Source organism: Zootoca vivipara, chromosome 9, assembly GCF_963506605.1.
Source record: "Zootoca vivipara chromosome 9, rZooViv1.1, whole genome shotgun sequence".
Lineage (NCBI taxonomy): Eukaryota > Metazoa > Chordata > Lepidosauria > Squamata > Lacertidae > Zootoca > Zootoca vivipara.
Genome location: NC_083284.1, coordinates 76,331,953 through 76,351,649, shown reverse-complemented (window position 1 = coordinate 76,351,649; position 19,697 = coordinate 76,331,953). Strand labels below are relative to the sequence as shown.

The 19,697-nt window shown below is 44.0% G+C and overlaps 1 protein-coding gene across 1 annotated transcript; it reads right to left on the bottom strand.

Moving 5' to 3' along the window:
- Positions 1-2,458: 2,458 nt before the first annotated feature.
- FBXO22 (F-box protein 22) lies at positions 2,459-19,349 on the bottom strand. Its single transcript, XM_035112921.2, has 7 exons — positions 19,171-19,349; positions 13,485-13,617; positions 11,451-11,544; positions 9,665-9,760; positions 8,260-8,424; positions 6,612-6,777; positions 2,459-3,933 (listed from the first exon to the last, which is right to left on the bottom strand). The coding sequence occupies exons 1-7, from the start codon at positions 19,344-19,346 to the stop codon at positions 3,507-3,509; spliced, it is 1,257 nt and encodes a 418-aa protein (XP_034968812.2). The 5' UTR covers positions 19,347-19,349; the 3' UTR covers positions 2,459-3,506.
- Positions 19,350-19,697: the final 348 nt, after the last annotated feature.

Here is a 19,697-nt window from a genome sequence, read left to right as displayed (position 1 = left end):
GCACTATCAGATGGAATGCGTTTTGACGCATTTTTGTATATGGTTTAAAGGAACGCCTGCAATTTAAGGTTGCCAGACACGAATCTTGCATAATAGAGATCTTCTGGCCTTCCCATGCCAGACTGTCAAGTATACGAAGTTCCTTTAAAATGGCCTGATTAGTGGAAAGGAGGGAAAACCTTTCAATAACAATGTCTCTGGGCCTGTGGTTGAGTTTGCAAGCGATGGACTGCTCTGCATGCAAACTCTAGATCAGAGGCCTTAAGTTTAAGATTAGGGAAGACTTGATTAAACCAGATCATAAGAGAGAGTAAATCTTGGCCTTCCAGACATTCTGGTAGGCCCCTCACTTACAGATGGAAGCGACAATAATGATGGTCTGCTTCCTCCATACAAAGCTGTGTTTCTCTAGTTATGGCCACCAGTTTCTTGATTTTCGTCTTCTGTCTGATTCCTAACTTTAGAGCTTCATTTGCAGTCTTTGAGGCCTCAGAGATCTGGGCTCCTGTTGTCTTTTCTCACTTGGGAGTCAAAGCTGCTTTTAGTTCTAATGCTAAATCTTCCCTGAGATCCTGTCTCAGCTTTCCCAGGTGGGTAGTGAGCTCAGTGAGAAGGAAACTGGCATATGCTTCATCTTTCTTAAGAAAGTTTTGCAGTCTTAGCTGCCATGCTTAGTTCTTCTTCCTGCTGCTCAGAAGTTTGTGGTTCATTTCCTGATACACCCGAGGGCTTTTGTGACCGTTTTGGTGTTAAATGGGATCCCTGGAGCATAATCTGTAGAGATCTTGTTTCGCAGAGTCAATTTTTTTAGGTTTTCAGCTTAAATGGGAGGTTTGATAGCACACAGGGTGTTAAGAGAGTTAGGCAGCCATCTTGCTTGATGACATCACACTGTTAAATCCTCCTGAACTTTTATCAGCGTAAGCAGCTGAGGCATGTTTTGTCTGCAATTACCTTTCAACAGCTAAAGTCAGAGGAATCTTTACTACAGGTATGTCTAAGTTTGAATATAAACTGTCCCTCTAATTTTATCCTGCTGGCTGTTCACAATTCAGATAGTTAACTCAAATAGCATTTTTAGGGAGGTTTTCTCACTGTCGCTGCTTTGTTGTTGCCATCTTGCTCCTCAAACAAAGATATAAACTGCAAGTCCCATCATCCCTAATCATTTGCTAAGACTGATGGGAGTTGAAGTCCAACATTGAGGGGTTGTGCAGATGGCAGATGAAAAAGTTGCCATTGGTTGACCAAAATAAGATTGACACCTGCTTTTATTTCTAGCAGGTTACTTAAGACTTTTATTAGTTGTGTAACCCAGAAGAAATTCTCACCAGTGCCATCTGCACGCCAGTAAAAGATGTACCTGTCAAAATGTTATGCGCACAGCTTTTCCAGAGGAAAAAGAAAAGGAATAACCTAGAGATCCAGGTTTGCTCATTAAAGAGAGCTAAATAATAATATATTTTCTATCCTGGTAAAAGAAATGTGCTTCTTCTTCTACAGCTCAGAGAATGTTTCTTATGTACTTTCCTCCTAGCCTTAAAGATTAAGATTTTAAAAAGGCTAGAGACAGTAGAGTTATATCACATTTCTTATTGTTTGGCAAACTTTTAAAAATACTGCTTTTTTAAAAAATGCGGGAGTTGAGCTTTCAAATGCAGAAAGGACGGTGTTGAGCTGAAGAGAGCCTTATCTCTCTAATTAAAAGCAACAAATTAAAGGAAGCTATTGAGGTTAAGTGAATTAGCTTCTTGTGACTTCAAAAGCAGAGTGGCTAATACCACCTTGAATACTGAATCATTGTGACATAAATTTTATGGGCTACATGTTATTGGCTGGCATGATATGCATTTTTTAAATAAAAAAATGGATGATTGTGAAATACAAAAGGTAACAGGTGGTATGCATCATCCAAATGTCTCCAAGATCAGACCTGATTTTTGAATCTATATTGTAGTAGGTCCTGACCTACAAGAGGTTTTGCCACAATAACCCTGTTAGCCTTTAAGAGTACAACAAGCTCATTTGCTATTTTGGGTGCAAATGAGCAAGACTGCAACCCTAACCACATTTTCCTGGGAGCGAGCAGCATGGAACACAATGGGACTTACTTCCAAGTACACATGTATGGAATTGTACTACATCATGGGTACCCCTCTGGATTTTGTGGTTTCAAGATACAGTGTTTCCCTGGGGAAATGAACACTTGCTCTGTTTTTATTTTTAGGTAGAATACATTGCCTTTAACAGTTTTTATAGCCAATAGTTGATGGGAAAGGGTCCTGCAGAAATGACCCAGGGACATGAAAAGCGGAGGAACTTTGTCAGAAAAAGATGGGAAGCCCACACAGAAGGTTCCCCAAATATGCTGTTTATCTTGCGGTGACACTGGCGCTCCTGAGTATTTCAGTGAATCAGAGCTGGCTGAATACTTCCAGTAAAGATTGCTGGCTCTTCCTTTCATGTTTTTGCTTCACCTTGTCCCTCACACCTAGATATTCCTTTCATAGTGTTCCAAGGAAGCATGTAATCTGTAAGAAGTGGAATTAGTTTTGTAAATCCAACCGTAAGGATATTGAAAACTGTATAGTGCCTTATCAACCCCATTTATTCATTTCCATCTCTTTGTGGGTATCTTTATATAAAGAGCATTGTCTTACATTTCAAACACATCCACTCATGAGGATTTGCCAAACAGCAAAGTGATTTAAGTGATCATGTGTCCAACAACAGCTTAACCTCCTGCCAAAAGCAGCTTGAGAAGTAGTGTTGCAAACAAGCCAAGGGCAGCATAAGGTTTCATTTCCAACACACCACTAAGACTGGGTGGATTGGTTTGAAGGGCCTTCTAACCACTTATTCTAGCTCGAGAATTATCCTGTTATTCAAATGTGATGGCTGGCCCAGCCTTCTGCAAAGTAGTGTTGCTGTCACAGTAGAAAACTGTAATATAATGTTGCTGTAAAACATACAGGCCATGTAATAAAAGGCATAGCAACAGGGTTTTTAAAGAACATAACTGAAAGTTCGTTTAATGCTTAACTTGATTGTTGTGTCAAAATCTGGTCCATAAACTGCATGCAGAAATGCTAATTATGTTATTTCTAAAGATATGAGTTCACTTAATTCTGACCTAAATAATTTGCAAATTTAGAAATAAATCCTTTGGGTTGTATTCAACTAACATTTACTCAAGATTACATTCAATGAAATTAGTAGCCATTATTTAGTTAGATTTCAGTGGGTCTACCATTAGTAAAAGTTAGTTGACTATAACCCTTTACCAGAGATCTGACAAATCTGAAATTTTAAAAAACCTTTCTTACTCATCAAATTTAATTTAATATTATGCCACCTAGACACCCTAAGTCAATGGTACAGTGATTACAATTGTTTCAGGATCCACTTCTGTTGGAAGTGTGTACAGTGTTTCAGATTTTGTTTTGTTTTACATTGCTGGAATTAAAACAGCATGGTTTCTCTGGTGCACATTTACAACTAAAGGTTTAAGCTTGATTTGCTTTGGCTGAACCCAGGTGGATAATAGTCATTACAGTGGTGTAACCATGGAGCAAGTCATCCTTTGTGTCATTATACTCTCGGAGTATAAAATTCCCGGTCACAATTCGATCACAACCTATCTCCCCATGTCCAAAAAAGCCAAAGAGGGGAATGTTAGGAAAGAACTTCCTAAAAGCATCGGCCTCGAGATTCTGTTTGGTTTTATAATGTTGATATCCCCTGCCAACACATGCGAACATAAAACCAAGACTATTATGTTCAGGAATGTTTGTAGCTTTGAGGCGCTGCACTGCTGCTTCTGCTGTCCTCTCATCAATTACATCCTGATCTAACAGAACAGTAGCACTCTGGATCTGGGCTCCACTGAAAGCCAAGCCAACAACACCACAAGAATCAGCAGGCTGAGTGTTACTGAAAGAGAAGAGAAACAAAACACCACATTACAAAGGGGGGATGTCAGAATGGAACAGCACCATCAAGACTCTATACAATACAAAACAAGAAAAACAATGTGAATATTATTATACATAAATACTAGGCACTCCACTGTTTCTTTCGGCATGTCCCCGAAGTCTTGTTTGAAGGTTGAGAACGTTTATAAATCCAGAAAATCTTAACTTCCCAAACAAGCAAATTGTTTTCCAACAGTACCTAAATTTATGGACTTTGTTATTCTGTTTGCTTCCATTGGGAATATAACTGTAGTACAACATAAAAATACTTATAATGCATAACACAGCAGTGTTGGAGCTTTTCTTTACTGAATGCCTTCCCCTCTGTGAATCTAGTCTGCTACTGAGGGATCCATAATTTGTGTGCTTGACTTTACTATTTGGAAGACATTGCTAGGAATTTACAATATAAAGACACAAAAATATTTAACAAACAAAAACAATACCCCCCCACAGTTTAAAAAGGCCATTGCTTGTTTAAGTAGGCAAGGGCCTCATATAAGAGAAAGGTTTTGCCTGGTGCCAGGTGAGCCTCCCTTGGGAGAATACCCCACAAGCAGGAGCCACCATAGAACTGGCCACCATTCTTGTAATGCCACCCTTCAGATCTCCTGTGATGATCGCAGAGGCGGTCCATAAGGTTGGAAGAATGGAATCTGTACCCTTCCCAACATGCTAGCAACTGGTCCCTTAAAATCATAACCCATGTAGGGCTCCCTTCTATACTTCTATACTTGCTAGCAATGAGATCAACAGACAGCTTATATTTTGAGGATGTTGACCTACAAGCTCCAAATGGCAGCTAGCCAAGCTAAAATGTTGACAAACAAAAGGTATCTGCTCCTGAAAGTCATTTTGGGTGGGAGGCATGCCCGGAATACTGCAAACCTACTGACTGCCAACCCAAATAAATAATAAGGGTAAATTACTTTATTGTACTAACTGCAAGTTAACATTAAGGCATCATCTATCCTGCAAGATTCCCCCAGATCAATGAGTGGTGCTTATTTCTTGAATTAAGTACTGTAGTACTGTATCCTCAGACTAGACTTCAAATGGACTGTAAGAGAGAGGTAAGCAGTGAAAGTTCTGTCTCCCTTTGGTTAATTTGCTACGAAGATGTGATTTGACCATAATTCACCTGACATGATGCCTGTTCCAGTTGTACTCTACCCTGAGTAAACACCATATAATAATATAGACTGATTTGAGAGGGACACTTCATTCTGACAACTGCAAGAAAAAATGTTTGACCTAGACCACCACTGGAATGTAGGCTGCTACATCTGTGTACAGAAGCAGCACATCACTGTTTATATTCATCCCTACACCATCAGACTTTCAGAAGCCCATGCATTTGCCATGGATTCATTGGGAAAGGTAGAGGATGTACATGGCTTGATATGCCATGCACCAAGCTTTTAAAATTAAGATTCCCAAGAGTTCAAATGCAAGCCAAAAAAACACAGCAAGCTTACCTAGGAAGCTCACACCACCTGCCCTGTTCAGCTCAGCAACATTCTTCAGGGAAGGCTGGACTGATTAGTAACCAATCAGGAAAGCTAGGTCCAGCATGCACTTCTGATTAGCAGCCAAACATATTGTTTAGCACCCTCTCCTGAATAATTTTCACCAAACAAAAAAGAATGAATCCAACACACAGGTGATCTCCTGCACACTCCCAAGCACAACCATGCATGGGCTAGAAGCTAAAATGATCTGCTGTGTTTGGAGCTGTGCCTTCCAAGCTTCAAATATCAAAGCAATTACCAGCCTCAAAAAAAGTTTTCATTTGCAACGACCATGACATAGCTTTTATAAATAAATGCCGCAATCAGTGTTTTAGCAAAAATAAAGAGAAATCTGTAATCTAGCCACGTTTCTTCCACGCTCATCCGCTTCAGTTCTATGTTAAGTACAGCCATTAATTCGACAGAGGATTCAGGAATCTAAGGAGTTCCTTGAAATGTTAGAACCAGTGATGTTTTCTGCGCCTTCAAAAGGTAGTGATCCGACTCCAATAACCATGCTCCAATACTCAGATAATCTATTTTTCAATACAATGAAAAATAATGAATCCAGTGTGTCCTGTTACATACCAAACCAATTATTATTTGGGACAGATGTGGCTGTTAGGGAGATCACAAAGTTCTAAGGGAGGGCAAGTTGTGGGAAAATTAAATAGCAGTTTTATCCCCTCTTCTAACCCAATGAAATTGACAGTAGAATGAGAACAGATAAAACAAAGCACATGGGATAATGGAACTTCTAGGTTTGGTGGCTATATGCCACTGAATGCTAGTTGCTGACGAGATAACAGAAGAGAGAGATTGCTTTCATGTCTGCCAGTAGGTCTCCCATATCATCTGACTGACCACTATGAGATACACAGGATGTTGGACCTTTGTTCTGATTCATCATGGCTTTTATTAAGCAGTCATTACCACCTCTAGCCTGAAGAGATTTCAGAAGACCTTGAGAGTCAGAAACTTGTTTTTAAATAAACAGAAGCCAAGATTTTCAGAAATGGGTGGAAACTAAATTACCTATCTGGTACACAAGAGATCATTAGGCAATACAGGGTTCTAGTGGACACCTGAGGGCAAAGAGATCACACACTCTTCCAAAGATACCCACTTCTCAGAAGTTAGAGATGTAAAGCTCTCCACATGTCCCCCAGCCAAGACGATGCTCTTTTCATTCAAGCGATTGACTATTTGGTGTAGAAATCGGGTTCCTCCTGACTTCCATGTGTTGTACCCAAACAAAAGAACCACTCTGAGATTGGGATTATTCTTCAGGCCTGATTATAGAAGGAGAAGTGGGAAAAGATTAACCTGTGTAATGTTGTCTTTTGACAAGAACAACAACAGGCAAGACAGCCTTGCATCTGGACTGGATGAACTGCATCAGTTTTGTTTTCTGGGCTACTTCTCCCTAAAGGCTCAAAGAGCAGAATGCATATAATAAAGGCAGAGGCTCTATAAAGATTTGTTGTCATCATTACGGCCCTCTAGCTGTTTATGACCTCCTCTTCAGTATATAATCCTGAAGGTTTCGTGCAACCCCTAATTGTATGTTGTGTTTTGTTTTGCTTTGCACATGGTGATTTTAACTAGTAGCTAGCATTTTACGTGTCAGAATACACGAACCCCATAGTGCAGGAAGTAACCAACTTCCTTTGAGGTCAGGTAAACAACACGTAGCCAGAGGAAGGGCCTGCAAATTCCCCAAAGTTAAAACAAGTTGGACTTGTTACTCTTCACAAGGGAGATGCTCCAACTTGGACAACAAATCTATTAGATGCTTTTAGGTTAAACTGCATGTCCACTGGAGGAAAGGTTCTTCCCCCCCCCTTTTTTTTACTGTGGCTGGTGGGGAAGATGAGGACTGTGGAGAACATTTTTAACAAAACATCTCCATACTATTATTCCTGAGGGGTTAAAAGAATATCCTTTTCCAGGATAATCAGGACAACACAGAATATTTCAAAAACTCCCATGAGAAAAATACCATGGGGAAAAGAGGCTCGGGAAACAATGCAAAATTGCTCCTTCTCGAGAACTGGTTACAAAACATTTATATAAGGGTAATCAGACACTTCTAAGGCTTGCATAGGACACAGGGAAGGTCACCAAAATCACCTAGAATGAGACCGCTGAGAAAGCATAATTCAATCCAAGCCCATTTCCCCAATCCTGGATACTTTATATCTAAAACACCCTTGACAAGTGCCTGTTTACTTTAGAAACTCTGAAGGAGGAAGGCAGTTTATTTGGCAGCTGACCTTCACATTTAAAAAGTGTTCTCTCTGGTGTTTTGCCAGAATCCCCCTCCCTTAAGCATAAAACTATTGTGCCTCTTCTTCTATCGGTTGGCAGTACAAAAAGTACCTGCCCCTTCATTCATTTCAGAGAGGCATTTAAATATTTGAAAATGATGAGTGTATGCATTGCAGTCACAATCTTCCTTTCCTTTGTCTTATATAAAGTCAGTTCATTCACCTTTTGCTCATGGTGCTTGTATCTGTGGCCATGCATGCAATGGCCCCAATTCTAGCTCTCCAAAGATACTTGCATGGCACTCACACATCCAAATACTTTTTGTTGAATTCACACTATACGCACTTAGGTGTATATCTAATATTCTCTTTCAATGCACACTTAAAAACATTCAACACCCTCATAGTTCTCTCCTGAATCCATACTCAGTCGATAGCTTAAATTGCAAATTTGGCTGCTAAGCTTAAATATTTTACTACTACAGTGTTTTAGTCTTTACGTACCTGCTTCAGCAAACTGGCTTTCATCAAGGACCCTGGTCTTCAAGTCTTTACAAAAGTGGAAGGTTTGAATCTTCACCCCATCAATCTTGGGGAACAATATTGCAAAGCCAGCTTCACCATCCTCAACTTCCAGAGGCCGATTGCTGCGAGACCCCATTGGAGTAACTAAGGAGAAGAGTTCAAAAGCAGGTGAATCTTAACATCAGTCTGCTGCTGCTCCCCCATCCCCATGTCATGTAGCTCCACAAGAATTTTTTTAAAAAATGGTCCCATTTTGAAAGCAGTAGATCCCATAGCACTGTCAGAAGACTCTTACTAATCTCTGACAAGAAGACTCTTACTAATCTCTGACACATCCTGCAGGAAGTTTTATAAACCCTACACGTGACTTTAAAATCCACAGGCAAGAGGCCCACAGCGCAGGTGTTAAGAGCACATTCCTAGTAGGCAGAAGGTGCCAGGCTTACTCTCTGGTTAAACAGGATTTCAGACAGCCAGGAATGATTTGGGGTATGAGAGTTCCTAGGTTCATTTCCCAGGCAAACCTATGAGCAGAAGGGAAGTGGGCCACACCCCTGGGCAAGAGCAGACGCTTTGCGTACAAAGAGGCTTGTTCCCTGACATATCTCAGCCAGGCTGCGAAACATTCATGCCTGAAACTGGAGAGCAGGTGCCAGTCAATGTAGACAGTACAGGCAACCCCCAATTTGCACGGGGGTTGTGTACCTGGCCCCCATGCACGGCAGCAGAGCACACATAAGCCTGCCTTGCTCCATTCCACCCTCTACCAGGCCCCAAAAGACCTGCACATCGGTGGCTGCACATCATCTGAATGTGGGCAAAATGGTTGCTGTATGTGGCAACCTGTGGACCAATGGTCTGGCTTGGTATAAAGGCAGCTTGGGGGGGCATGCACTCATGGGGTCCATCATTCTACCCGGACACTGAGGTCCAGCGCTGAGGGCCTTCTGGCGGTTCCCTCACTGTGAGAAGCAAAGCTACAGGGAACCAGGCAGAGGGCCTTCTCGGTAGTGGCACCCACCCTGTGGAATGCCCTCCCATCAGATGTCAAAGAGATAAACAACTACCTGACATTTAGAAGACATCTGAAGGCAGCCCTGTTCAGGGAAGTTTTTAATGTGTGACATTTTAATGTATTTTAAATTTCTGTTGGAAGTCGCCCAGACTGGCTGGGGAACAAATAAATCATCATCATCATCATCAACAACATCATCATCAACTAGTGCAAACTGTTCCTTACCTAGTGAAGGATCGGAATTTGCCCCTCCCTCATTTACTTTTACAGAACATCATTGTATTTTGGGCCAGTGGAAAGGAGCAGTTTGCAAGTGTGCTAACACTGGGCAAGGTGCAGACAGCAGAACACATTACTGCTGTTTCTTACCTACAACTCCAGGTGTCACTAGACCAAGGACTTGGCATCGTCTGGGCAATAGTTTTTCTAAGGCAGTGGCTGTTTCTTTGCTATTTCTTCTTCGTGCTACAAGAAAAAACAATTTGCACAAGTTCACACTGAATCAACAGTACAGCTGGAAAAAAAACTGCCAGGTCTCCATGTTATTTTTAATTACAGTAGCTGCTTCAGCTTGCATGGGTACTCCCCAGGTACATTTAACCACTTGGCAATCTGTCCACATTTTTCTAAAGTGTTGGTTCAGGCTTCTGATAGGGCCAGAATTATAAGTGGCCAAAACAGGGAGGTATCATGCCATCCCGTATAACCATGTCTCTACAAATGTGTGGGCCACTGAAGAAAGCAGGGAAATAACTTGCTACTTTCAAAGCCTTCCTGTGACCTTGGAGGCTTCTCTGCTCTGCTCCTGAGCCAGGAGAGCACAAGGAGAGCACAAGGAGCCTCACTTTCTGCAGGGCCAGCAATAGGCTTGAAAAGCATCAATGTGTCTTGTTTTGCAAGCCTCTCTGCAGCTTGATCTGTATCAGTGTCAAACTGTACCCCAATCAGGGCCAGGACTTGTTGCTACAATGATCCTGGGTCTTGGAGCTCAGACTTTACCTCTTCCCACAGCATTGGTGGAGACCAAACATTCTGGCTGGCTGCCAAGGCTAGTGGACCGCTATTCAATCTATATACTGTATATAAAAATGTAGACTGACCCTGTTTGTTCCACATGAATGGTCACAAACACCGCTGGACCAATACTCCTCAGCTTTGGCCACAACCTCACTTGCCCCTATGAGAGTGACACCTTTTCTGTGGTCAGATGCCAAACCTGTGCCGAAAAAACACCGTTTTCGGCAAATTTCGGAACCCACCACTCAGATACCCAGGGAAGCTGGGAATTATTCCAAAAAATCTGCATCTCTGGGGGGCGGATACAACTGACCACGCCCCCACCCAAGCTCCATCGCAGACCTCGCCAGGACGCCATTTCCAACCGTTGGAGTCACCACCACAGGCCTCAGAACAGAGTCTTCCCCTCTCCCCTGCCACGGGAAACCCCCATGGCCCAACGACAGAACTGTCGACACACGGTCACTCAAAGGGAACCGGGGAATGGGGAGAGGAAAGGACACGATACATCAAACCACCGGACACGGGGGCGGGGGGACGACGACGACCAGGAATGACTCAGGGGGAGAGGGAACGGAATACTTCATACCTCAACACGGGGAGGAGAATCACAAGGACGACCCGCGGACCTGGGAGAGCAGGGGACGGGAGACCTCATCCATTGGACACCCCTGGGGGGGAATGATATAGATCACCCCCACCAACTGAATGGAGGTGGGGACTTACCTTGGTGGGGACTGGGGGGGGGTACGGGGTCTGAATACCTCATGGTTCCGGACAGGGTGACCCTGGGGGTGGGGGGAAGAGGGGACGGGATAACTACTGGATTGGAACAGGGTGGGGAGACTCACAGGGATACCCCTGCTTAAACATAACACCTATAAAACAGGCGGACTCTGAGGCTCAAGGGGATCTGAAGGGGGACTATTACCCTCCATTTGACAGACTAACGCACAGCAACGTGTGCCAGGGCCAGCTAGTGCTATTTAAATTCCTACGGAATTTAAACGCAGTACTTCATCCACTGGATAAAACCAGATCCATCACACAAGTGCTTCCATGTATAAATGTATAAAATCAGAAAGGATGCGGAACAATGCCTCTTCAAGGCAGAAGGAAACCCAACATAGATGCTTACCTTTCTTCTGCCTGTGGCCATGACACTCTTCGTGTTCACTGAAAGTCTCTGCATCTGCTATATACAACACTGTCTGGGGCAGCACCTGAACCTTCTGTAAAGTAAAAGCTGAGTATAAGAAAACAGAAACTGGAGAGGTGAATGAACAGTAATTTTCATAGGAAGAACAAGCATAGCAGGTAATAGGGGGATACTATTTAAACCCTCTAACCCAGGGGTCCCCAGACTAACCCAGCTTTGGGCCGGTAACCGCCGCGCCGGTCGCGCGGCGGGCCGGAGGGTGCGCTTCCAGGTCGAAAAAAACGCCGAAAATCATTTGTGCGCATGCGTATGGACCTCCCCCGACCTGGAAGTGCACCAGAAATGACCTCTTCTGGGTCGGGAGAGGCCCATACGCATGCACACAAACAATTTTTGGAGCCTTTTCCGATCTGGAAGTGCGCCGCTGCGCTGCGCGCCGTAAGAGCGGGAGGCGGCAGCGGGTGGCGGGGGTTCTTGCGGGCCGGATTGGGAGGCCAATTGGGCTGCATCTGGCCCACGGGCCATAGTCTGGGGACCCCTGCTCTAAACTATATTTTGTCTCTTTTTAAAGTTATAGACATCCCAATACAAAACATGCTTGGTTTTGAGCATAAAGAATCATCTTACTTTTCGAGAGCTCCAGGGCCAGCCCTATCAATAGGTGAACTGACTTGGCTACCTCAAGCAGCTGATTTGGAGTACCATGAAATAGTTAGTATTTAATTTATTATTGTGCTTTTTTACTTCTGAAAGGAGAGGGGGAAGAGAGGCGCTTGAGGGATTTTATGCCTCAGGTGCCAAAATAACGTGACATACTTTGAGTACTGCATGTATTGAAAATGAGAAGGATGGGCATTGCACCATAACCGGCTCTGCTGGAGGCAGCAAAATGTATTGGGCTAGCCCAGAAGAGTCTGAAAGTGTGTCTGTTACTATATGTATTTATACCATCAATCACACACATCCTTTACAAAATACAATTATTCAGGTTCGAAGTTTTCAACAGGCATCTAAAACATTATTGTTAGGGTGACAATCTAATGTCAAGAAGCAGTTCTATATATAGTCTGCATACGAGGCAGTTTTAAGTTCTCTCTGTTTTATGGTCTAGCAGTACCACTCTATACGGTAATCTAGGTCAACATATTTTTTCTATTAAAAGACTATACAGTGGTACCTTGGTTCTCGAACATAATCCGTTCCGGAAGTCCGTTCAACTTCCAAAATGTTTGAAAACCAAGGCACAACTTCTGATTGGCACAGGCGCCCCGGAAACAAGCCAACAACCGCATCGGACGGTCGGCTTCCAAAAAACGTTCGAAAACCAGGACACTTACTTCCAGGTTTTCGGTGTTTGGGAGCCAAAATGTTCCAGCACCAAAGCGTTTAAGAACCAAGGTTCCACTGTAAACCCTTATAGTTTAGGGCTGTAATCCTAAAGACACTTGCCTATCTCAACTCCCACTGAGCTTAGCTGGACTTACTTCTGAATAGATAAGTTCAGGAAAACACTATATCACATACAGATAAATGCATGGTTGCTCAGAAGGAAGTCAGTGTGTTCAATTGGCTTACTCTAGGGTGCACAAAATTTGAGCTGAGAACCCCATGTCAGTATTAATCACCTTCTTAAACCTAAAGACCAGCTGATACTATAGGATAGGACAATCATTTAAGAACTCAGTTTCTCCAAATCTGACAATCAACCAAGTAGCAAGTTGCAATAGGTTACAAGTATGTAAGCATTGTCACACCCAAAGCAAAATACACAGCAATGCTATAGAATCAGCAGGGAAGCACCAATTGGATTTTAGGGGGTTGTACACCAAGAGGAGCAGAGGAACAGTACTTGTGAGATTACCAATTGTGAATCATAGAATCGTAGAGTTGGAAGGGACCTCAAGGGTCATCCAGTCCAACCCCCTGCAATGTAGGAATCTCAACCAAGTATCCAAGATATAAAGTATATATATAAAGATCCAATAACTGTTCAAAGATGTTCCATTCACTTACCTCAAGTTCCTCTGCTAACACCTGAACCAGAGCATGGCTGCTTGATGGCCCTGGTTCCACTGTGGAGACCCAGGCGACACTCTGCTGGGTTCTCAGGATTCTGCGGGAACACTCTCTCCATAACCGGCACACACTAAAAAAACACAACAGAATCAGTGTCACTACAGAGAGGAAGATAGCGATTTGGAGGATTCAAGGGCTTCATATACATCATAATACTGTCACCCTTGCAATAGCCCAATAAGTGAGGGCAGCCTTATTTCCCCTAGAAGGCAGGTGGGGGCGGAGGGAGCTAATAAACACGCCATGTTGGTGGCTGAGCTTCCCCACTGCAGCTCACTCACTCAGCAGCTACCAGCTCTGTAGACGCCCTGCAAGAGCAGCACACACTTCTTGCATCGTCTAAAAATGAACCACTTTGAAAGCCCAGCTGTCTCAATCTCAGATTTTTTTCAACAGGTTCCTTTACAGGAATCTATGGCTTCGTGCAGTCCACATGGAAAACTGCTAAAATATTACGTACCCACAATTACCAACTCCACTGGCAATCTGATATTCCTTTTGCTCCTAGTCACACCTGCATTTCTAAGAGAGAAATTCAGCATCTGTCTTGGAATTTGATCAAGCTTCACCTGTCACTGCCTAGAAAACAAGAGAAGGGCCAAAGCATCTCTTGTGTCAGCCATAGGCTCCATTGGAAAGGCAGCATTCAGAGGGGTTGCTGCTGGGAGGCCTGGGATTCCAACTCCCCGCATCAGCTGCATTGAACAGGGACTTGCATTGGCAAGCAAAGTTTCCAGGAACAGGGCAACATTTGTCCATCTCTCTTCCCCAGAAGGGACCAGGACTGGGGCTATACAGAGCATCTTCCAAGAACTCAAGAGATATACAAGACAGCAACAACCCCATCAAACACTGATGAGTGAAGCATGAAAGCAAGGGACAAGTAATGCTAACATACCTAAGTTATGCCAAGCTCAGCCAATTATGTTTCCCTTTCCCAAAGTGAAAGCAGACAGTAACATACATTGCAAATAAACTTACTTTATTATTAGAGGTCAAAGAAAACAACAATTACCAGACCTTTAGAAGGCATCTCAAGGCAGCCCTGTTTAGGGAAGCTTTTAATGTTTGATGGATTTCTGTATTTTAGAATTTCTGTTCTGTTGGAAGCCGCCCAGAGTGGCTGGGGGAACCCGGCCAGATGGGCGGGGTATAAATAATAAATTATTATTATTATTATTATTATTATTATTATTATTATTATTATTATTATTAAAGTTCTATATGACCCTTTGTCCAAGGATCACAGGAGGTTCACAATATAAAAACATAAATATACATATCACAACAACGAAATAACCACCCACCCAGTTTTAAAGGCCATAGATTGTTTAGCCAAAGGCCTGGATGTAGAGGAATAATAATAATATAAAATAATAATTTATTATTTATACCCCACCCATCTGCCAGGTTCCCCCAGCCACTCTGGGCGGCTTCCAACAAAATATTAAAATACAGAAATGTTTTTGCCTGGTGCCTAAAGATATGTAATGATAGTGTCAGGTGAGCCTCCCTGGGGAGAGCATTCCACACCATGGAAAAGGCCCATTTTCGCACTGCCAACCTCTGGACCTCTTGTGGAAGCACACAAAGGAGGGTCTCAGATGACGATTGCAGGGTCTGGGTTGGCTCATATAGGGAGAGGCAGTCCTTGAGGTATTGCAGTCCTGAGCCATTTAAGGCTTTATAGATCAAAACTAGCACTTTGAATTGGGCCTGGAAACTAATTGGCAGCTACTGCAGTCAAGCCAGGATTGGTGCAATATGCTCCAACCATCTTGCCCCAGTGAGCAGCCTGGCCACTGCATTCTGCACCATCTTCAGAGGCAGCCCCGCAGGCTCAGTAAACTAACCTACAGACTTCTAGAGCATAGACAACAAACAATAGGCCAGGCATGGCCAAACTTGGCCCTCTAGCTGTTTTGGGACTACAATTCCCATCATCCCTGACCACTGGTCCTGTTAGCTAGAGATGATGGGAGTTGTAGTCCCAAAACAGCTGGGGGGGGGCAAGTTTGGCCATGCCTGCAATAGGCTATCCCTGTGCAGATAGGAGTGCAGCCAAAGCTACCGAGACTACCTGAGTCTCAAGCAACAACAATGGATTCAGAAGTATCCCCACATCCTTCAGAGGAAGCATATCGCCAGCACATGTAGGGAAGCTCTCACCTTTCCAGTCTAGGGAACTAATAGTGCCTCTTATCTGGATTGAGCTTCAGTTTGTTGACTCTCATACGTCCACGACAAACCACTTCCGGTTTGGCTGCCATGATGAACAGCTCCCCATTACATCGGAGCTGTCTCACATGGAAGATTTTCAGTGCTGGGGGGGGGGCAGTTTCACTCACAGATTGCCCAACACCCGCTCTCAATCCGGAAGGAATGAAGGGGCAGGGGGTGCTGGGTAGAAAGCTCTGTGCATCTCTTTGGCAACTCTTCAAAGCTGCCGCCATGAGCAACAAACACCTGTTTTTTAAGATGAAATTTGGACTTAATTAACGAGCATGCTCTGAGCGAAGGGAGGTAAATTACACTGCTAACTGATTCAGCCACTGGGGTGCCAAAGGATTTGAGTGGAAGGAGGATTACCATCACTACAGGACTGGTATGTCAGAACGAAGGGGGGGGGGGAAGCCTCCATTATTTCGTTTTGATATACTTCGTATTTGCTATCTTACTTGGCAAATCTCCCTGGAAAGACTGACTGCCGGATTGCTTATGTACGCAAGCAGGACTGGAGAGTATTTTATTATTGTTATAATTTTGGTCTAATTGTGGAAATGATTTATGAATTTGCAATTACCTTTAATGGATTGTTAAGAATAGAAGATGGAAATTATGGTTTCTAGCTAAAGTACAGGCTTATTTGTCTTGGAATGAGATAAAGCAAAGAAGTTTGGACATATGCCTGGTACAATTGGCAGAAAGCCAGATTTCCTTCATCTGGGGATGTGTCGCAGTGGAAAATCACAGGTGTGAGAAAGCAAAAGTGAAACACCATGGACAGACTGTCGGAGTACAAAGAATATAAAGAGAGAAATAAAGAAAATAAACATCCACACAGAAACATACGCTTGCCAGATGAACTCAGAGGCTGTTAAAAATAAATGAAGGATTAACATCTTATTGTTTTATTGGAACTACCTGGACTAATTAAGAGCAGCAGCATAAATGTGAGATCATCATCACCCCCCAAACCTCAGAGTGTGGGAAGCCAACCAAAGACATAATTTGGCATAAAATTTGAATCATTTGATTATTTTATAATTTGGAATGTTATTAATGTGGTTTATATTGGATTGTTAAAATGGAAAACTTAATAAATATTATTATTTTTTTAAAAATGTCCAGGACAACCACTGCCACACCTCCAGGTGTAAAGGAAAAGTAGAGCTGTGTGTCACCAGCACATTGCAGACAACATACTACAAACTCCAGATGACCCTGCTCAGCCATTTCATGCAGATGTTGAACAGCATGGGGGATAAAATCAAACCCTGGGGAAATGACCATCCAAGTATGACCAGAACGACAGTAAATCAGAGCCACGCACCCCTACCTTGGACAGCTGCTCCAGAAGGATACCATGATTGATGGTACTGAAAGCCTCTGAGAGGTCAAGGATACCTTTCTCCTTTCCTGACAGAGGTAATCATTCAAGACAAGCAAAGCAATTTCTGTGCCAAAACTGGGCCTAAACCCTGATTGAAATAGATCTAGAAAATCAATTTCCTCCAAGATGGGCTGGATCAGGTCCATGACCACCTGCTCAAGAAGGAGAGATTAGCAACTGGCCAGTTTCTTGAGGAGTGGTTTCATCACTGCCTCCCTCAAGTAGGCAGGGACCACCCTCACTTGCAAGGAGACATAAACCACCTCCCTGGTCCAGCCAGCTGCATCCTCCCTGCTAGTTTTTATCAGCCAAGAGTCCACAATGCCGACCAATCCAAGCACCTTCTCCACATCCTTGAGCCTTGCTAACTGAAACTAATCCAGCATAACAGGACTAGACAGTACTCTGGACACCTCTTGAGAGTTGTAATCGTCTGTTGTAATCGTGGAGTCTAGGTCTCAGGAGATGTAAGTGATTTTATACTCAAAATGTTTTGCCACCTGCTCTTTCACCTCCTTTGGACCAGACTGTAAAATGCCTTGCACTACAGTGGTGCCTCGGTTTACAAACACAATTGCTTCCGGAAGTCTGTACTTAATCTGAAGCGTACTTAACCTGAAGCGAACTTTTCCATTGAAAGTAATGGAAAGTGGATTAATCCATTCTAGATGGTCCGTGGAGTACTTAAACTGAAAATACTCAAACCGAGGCGTACTTAAACAGAGGTATGACTGTACCAAGAAAAGTTCTGCTTTCACTATTATAGTATAGTATCATATCATAGAATCATAGAGTTGGAAGAGACAAGGGCCATCCAGTCCAACCCCCTGCCAAGCAGGAAACACCATCAAAGCATTCCTGACAGATGGCCGTCAAGCCTCCGCTTAAAGACCTCCAAAGAAGGAGACTCCACCACACTCCTTGGCAGCAAATTCCACTGTTGAACAGCTCTTACTGTCAGGAAGTTCTTCCTAATGTTTAGGTGGAATCTTCTTTCATGTAGTTTGAATCCATTGCTCCGTGTCAGCTTCTCTGGAGTAGCAGAAAACAACCTTTCTCCCTCCTCTATATGACATACTTTTATATATTTGAACATATATTTGAACATATCACCCCTTATCCTTCTCTCCTCCAGGCTAAACATACCCAGCTCCCTAAGCCGTTCCTCATAAGGCATTATTTACAGGCCTTTGACCATTTTGGTTGCCCTCCTCTGGACACAATATATGTTATACTTTTAAAATTGGCAATAAAAGGAAATAAGAACAATTATAAATTCGCTACTGCCGACTAGCAGAGCTAGAAAATGAATGAATTTATATTATTTCCCTGCAACATAAGTTCTCTAGATGGCAAACACAACAATTACATAAAAGTATCCAATGCTGGCCATACTCGGAGTAGGCCCATTGACTTTCATTTCAAATTTTGATCAAAGGATCTGCTACAAATAAAACAAAGCAAGCAAACAAACAAACAACTAAACAAAACAAATACTGTAAATAAAATACTTAGCTGCAGACAAATCATGTATTTTAAATCTAAGAGAAAAGCGAACAGTGGAGGCTTTTCCATCCCCTTCCCCAGGTTACACTCCTGCACTACAGCAAAGTAAACCCGGGAGCTCACCACCAACAATTAATGCACTGGGATGGCTTTAGAAGAGGATTGGATGAATTCATGGGTGTGAAGGCGCCACTTTCTGGGCGCCACTGGAAGGGAGAGGGTTTCCCACCCGGGGCATCTGCTCCGCCCCTGCGAGAAGAGGACGCTGGGCTGGATGGATCCCGCAGGGGGAAGGAAGGGGACACGAGGGTCATCTAGTTCAACCCCCTGCAGTGCAGGAATCTCAGCTGAAGGATTCACAAGGAGGGAGAGGCCGCCTCCTCGCGTGGGAGTCTGTTCCTCCCCCTGCGTCCTCCTCGAGCCCCCGTCGGCCCCTCCAAGGCCCCAGGGCGCGAGCGGCGAGGGACGGGCGCAGAAGGGGCGTCCCGCCTCCGAGTCCCTCACCAGGCCGCGCGCAGGAGCGCCTTCGTCGGCAGGAAGCCCAGGATCCTCTCCACCACCTCCGCGAGGTTGCTCAGCACGTAGCACGCTTTAGGATCGGGCTCCATAGCGACGCCAGGCCGCGGCGGTAGCCGAGCAACCAGCGGAAGTGGAACGGGAGCCGGAAGCGACCTCGGCATGCGTCATCAGAACTGCGACAGCTTCGGCACCCTAGAGCGCCACTTCCGGCAGCCAAGCGGCTCTGCGCTCTTGCTCCGCCTCTGGGGCCGGAGAGACACTGCAACGGAAAGGCCGAGCGAGAGAGGGGGCGGGACCAGCAACCTGGGAGACCGGGCTGCCAATGAGAGCTCGCTGGGCGTGGCTTTTGCATGGCCGCCTCTTTTAGCCTCGCCTACTTGTCGCGCGACGCGGGTGGCGCTGTGGGTTGAACCACAGAGCCTGTTGTTTAGTCGTGTCCGACTCTTCGTGACCCCATGGACCAGAGCACGCCAGGCACTCCTGGTCTTCCACTGCCTCCTGCAGTTTGGTCA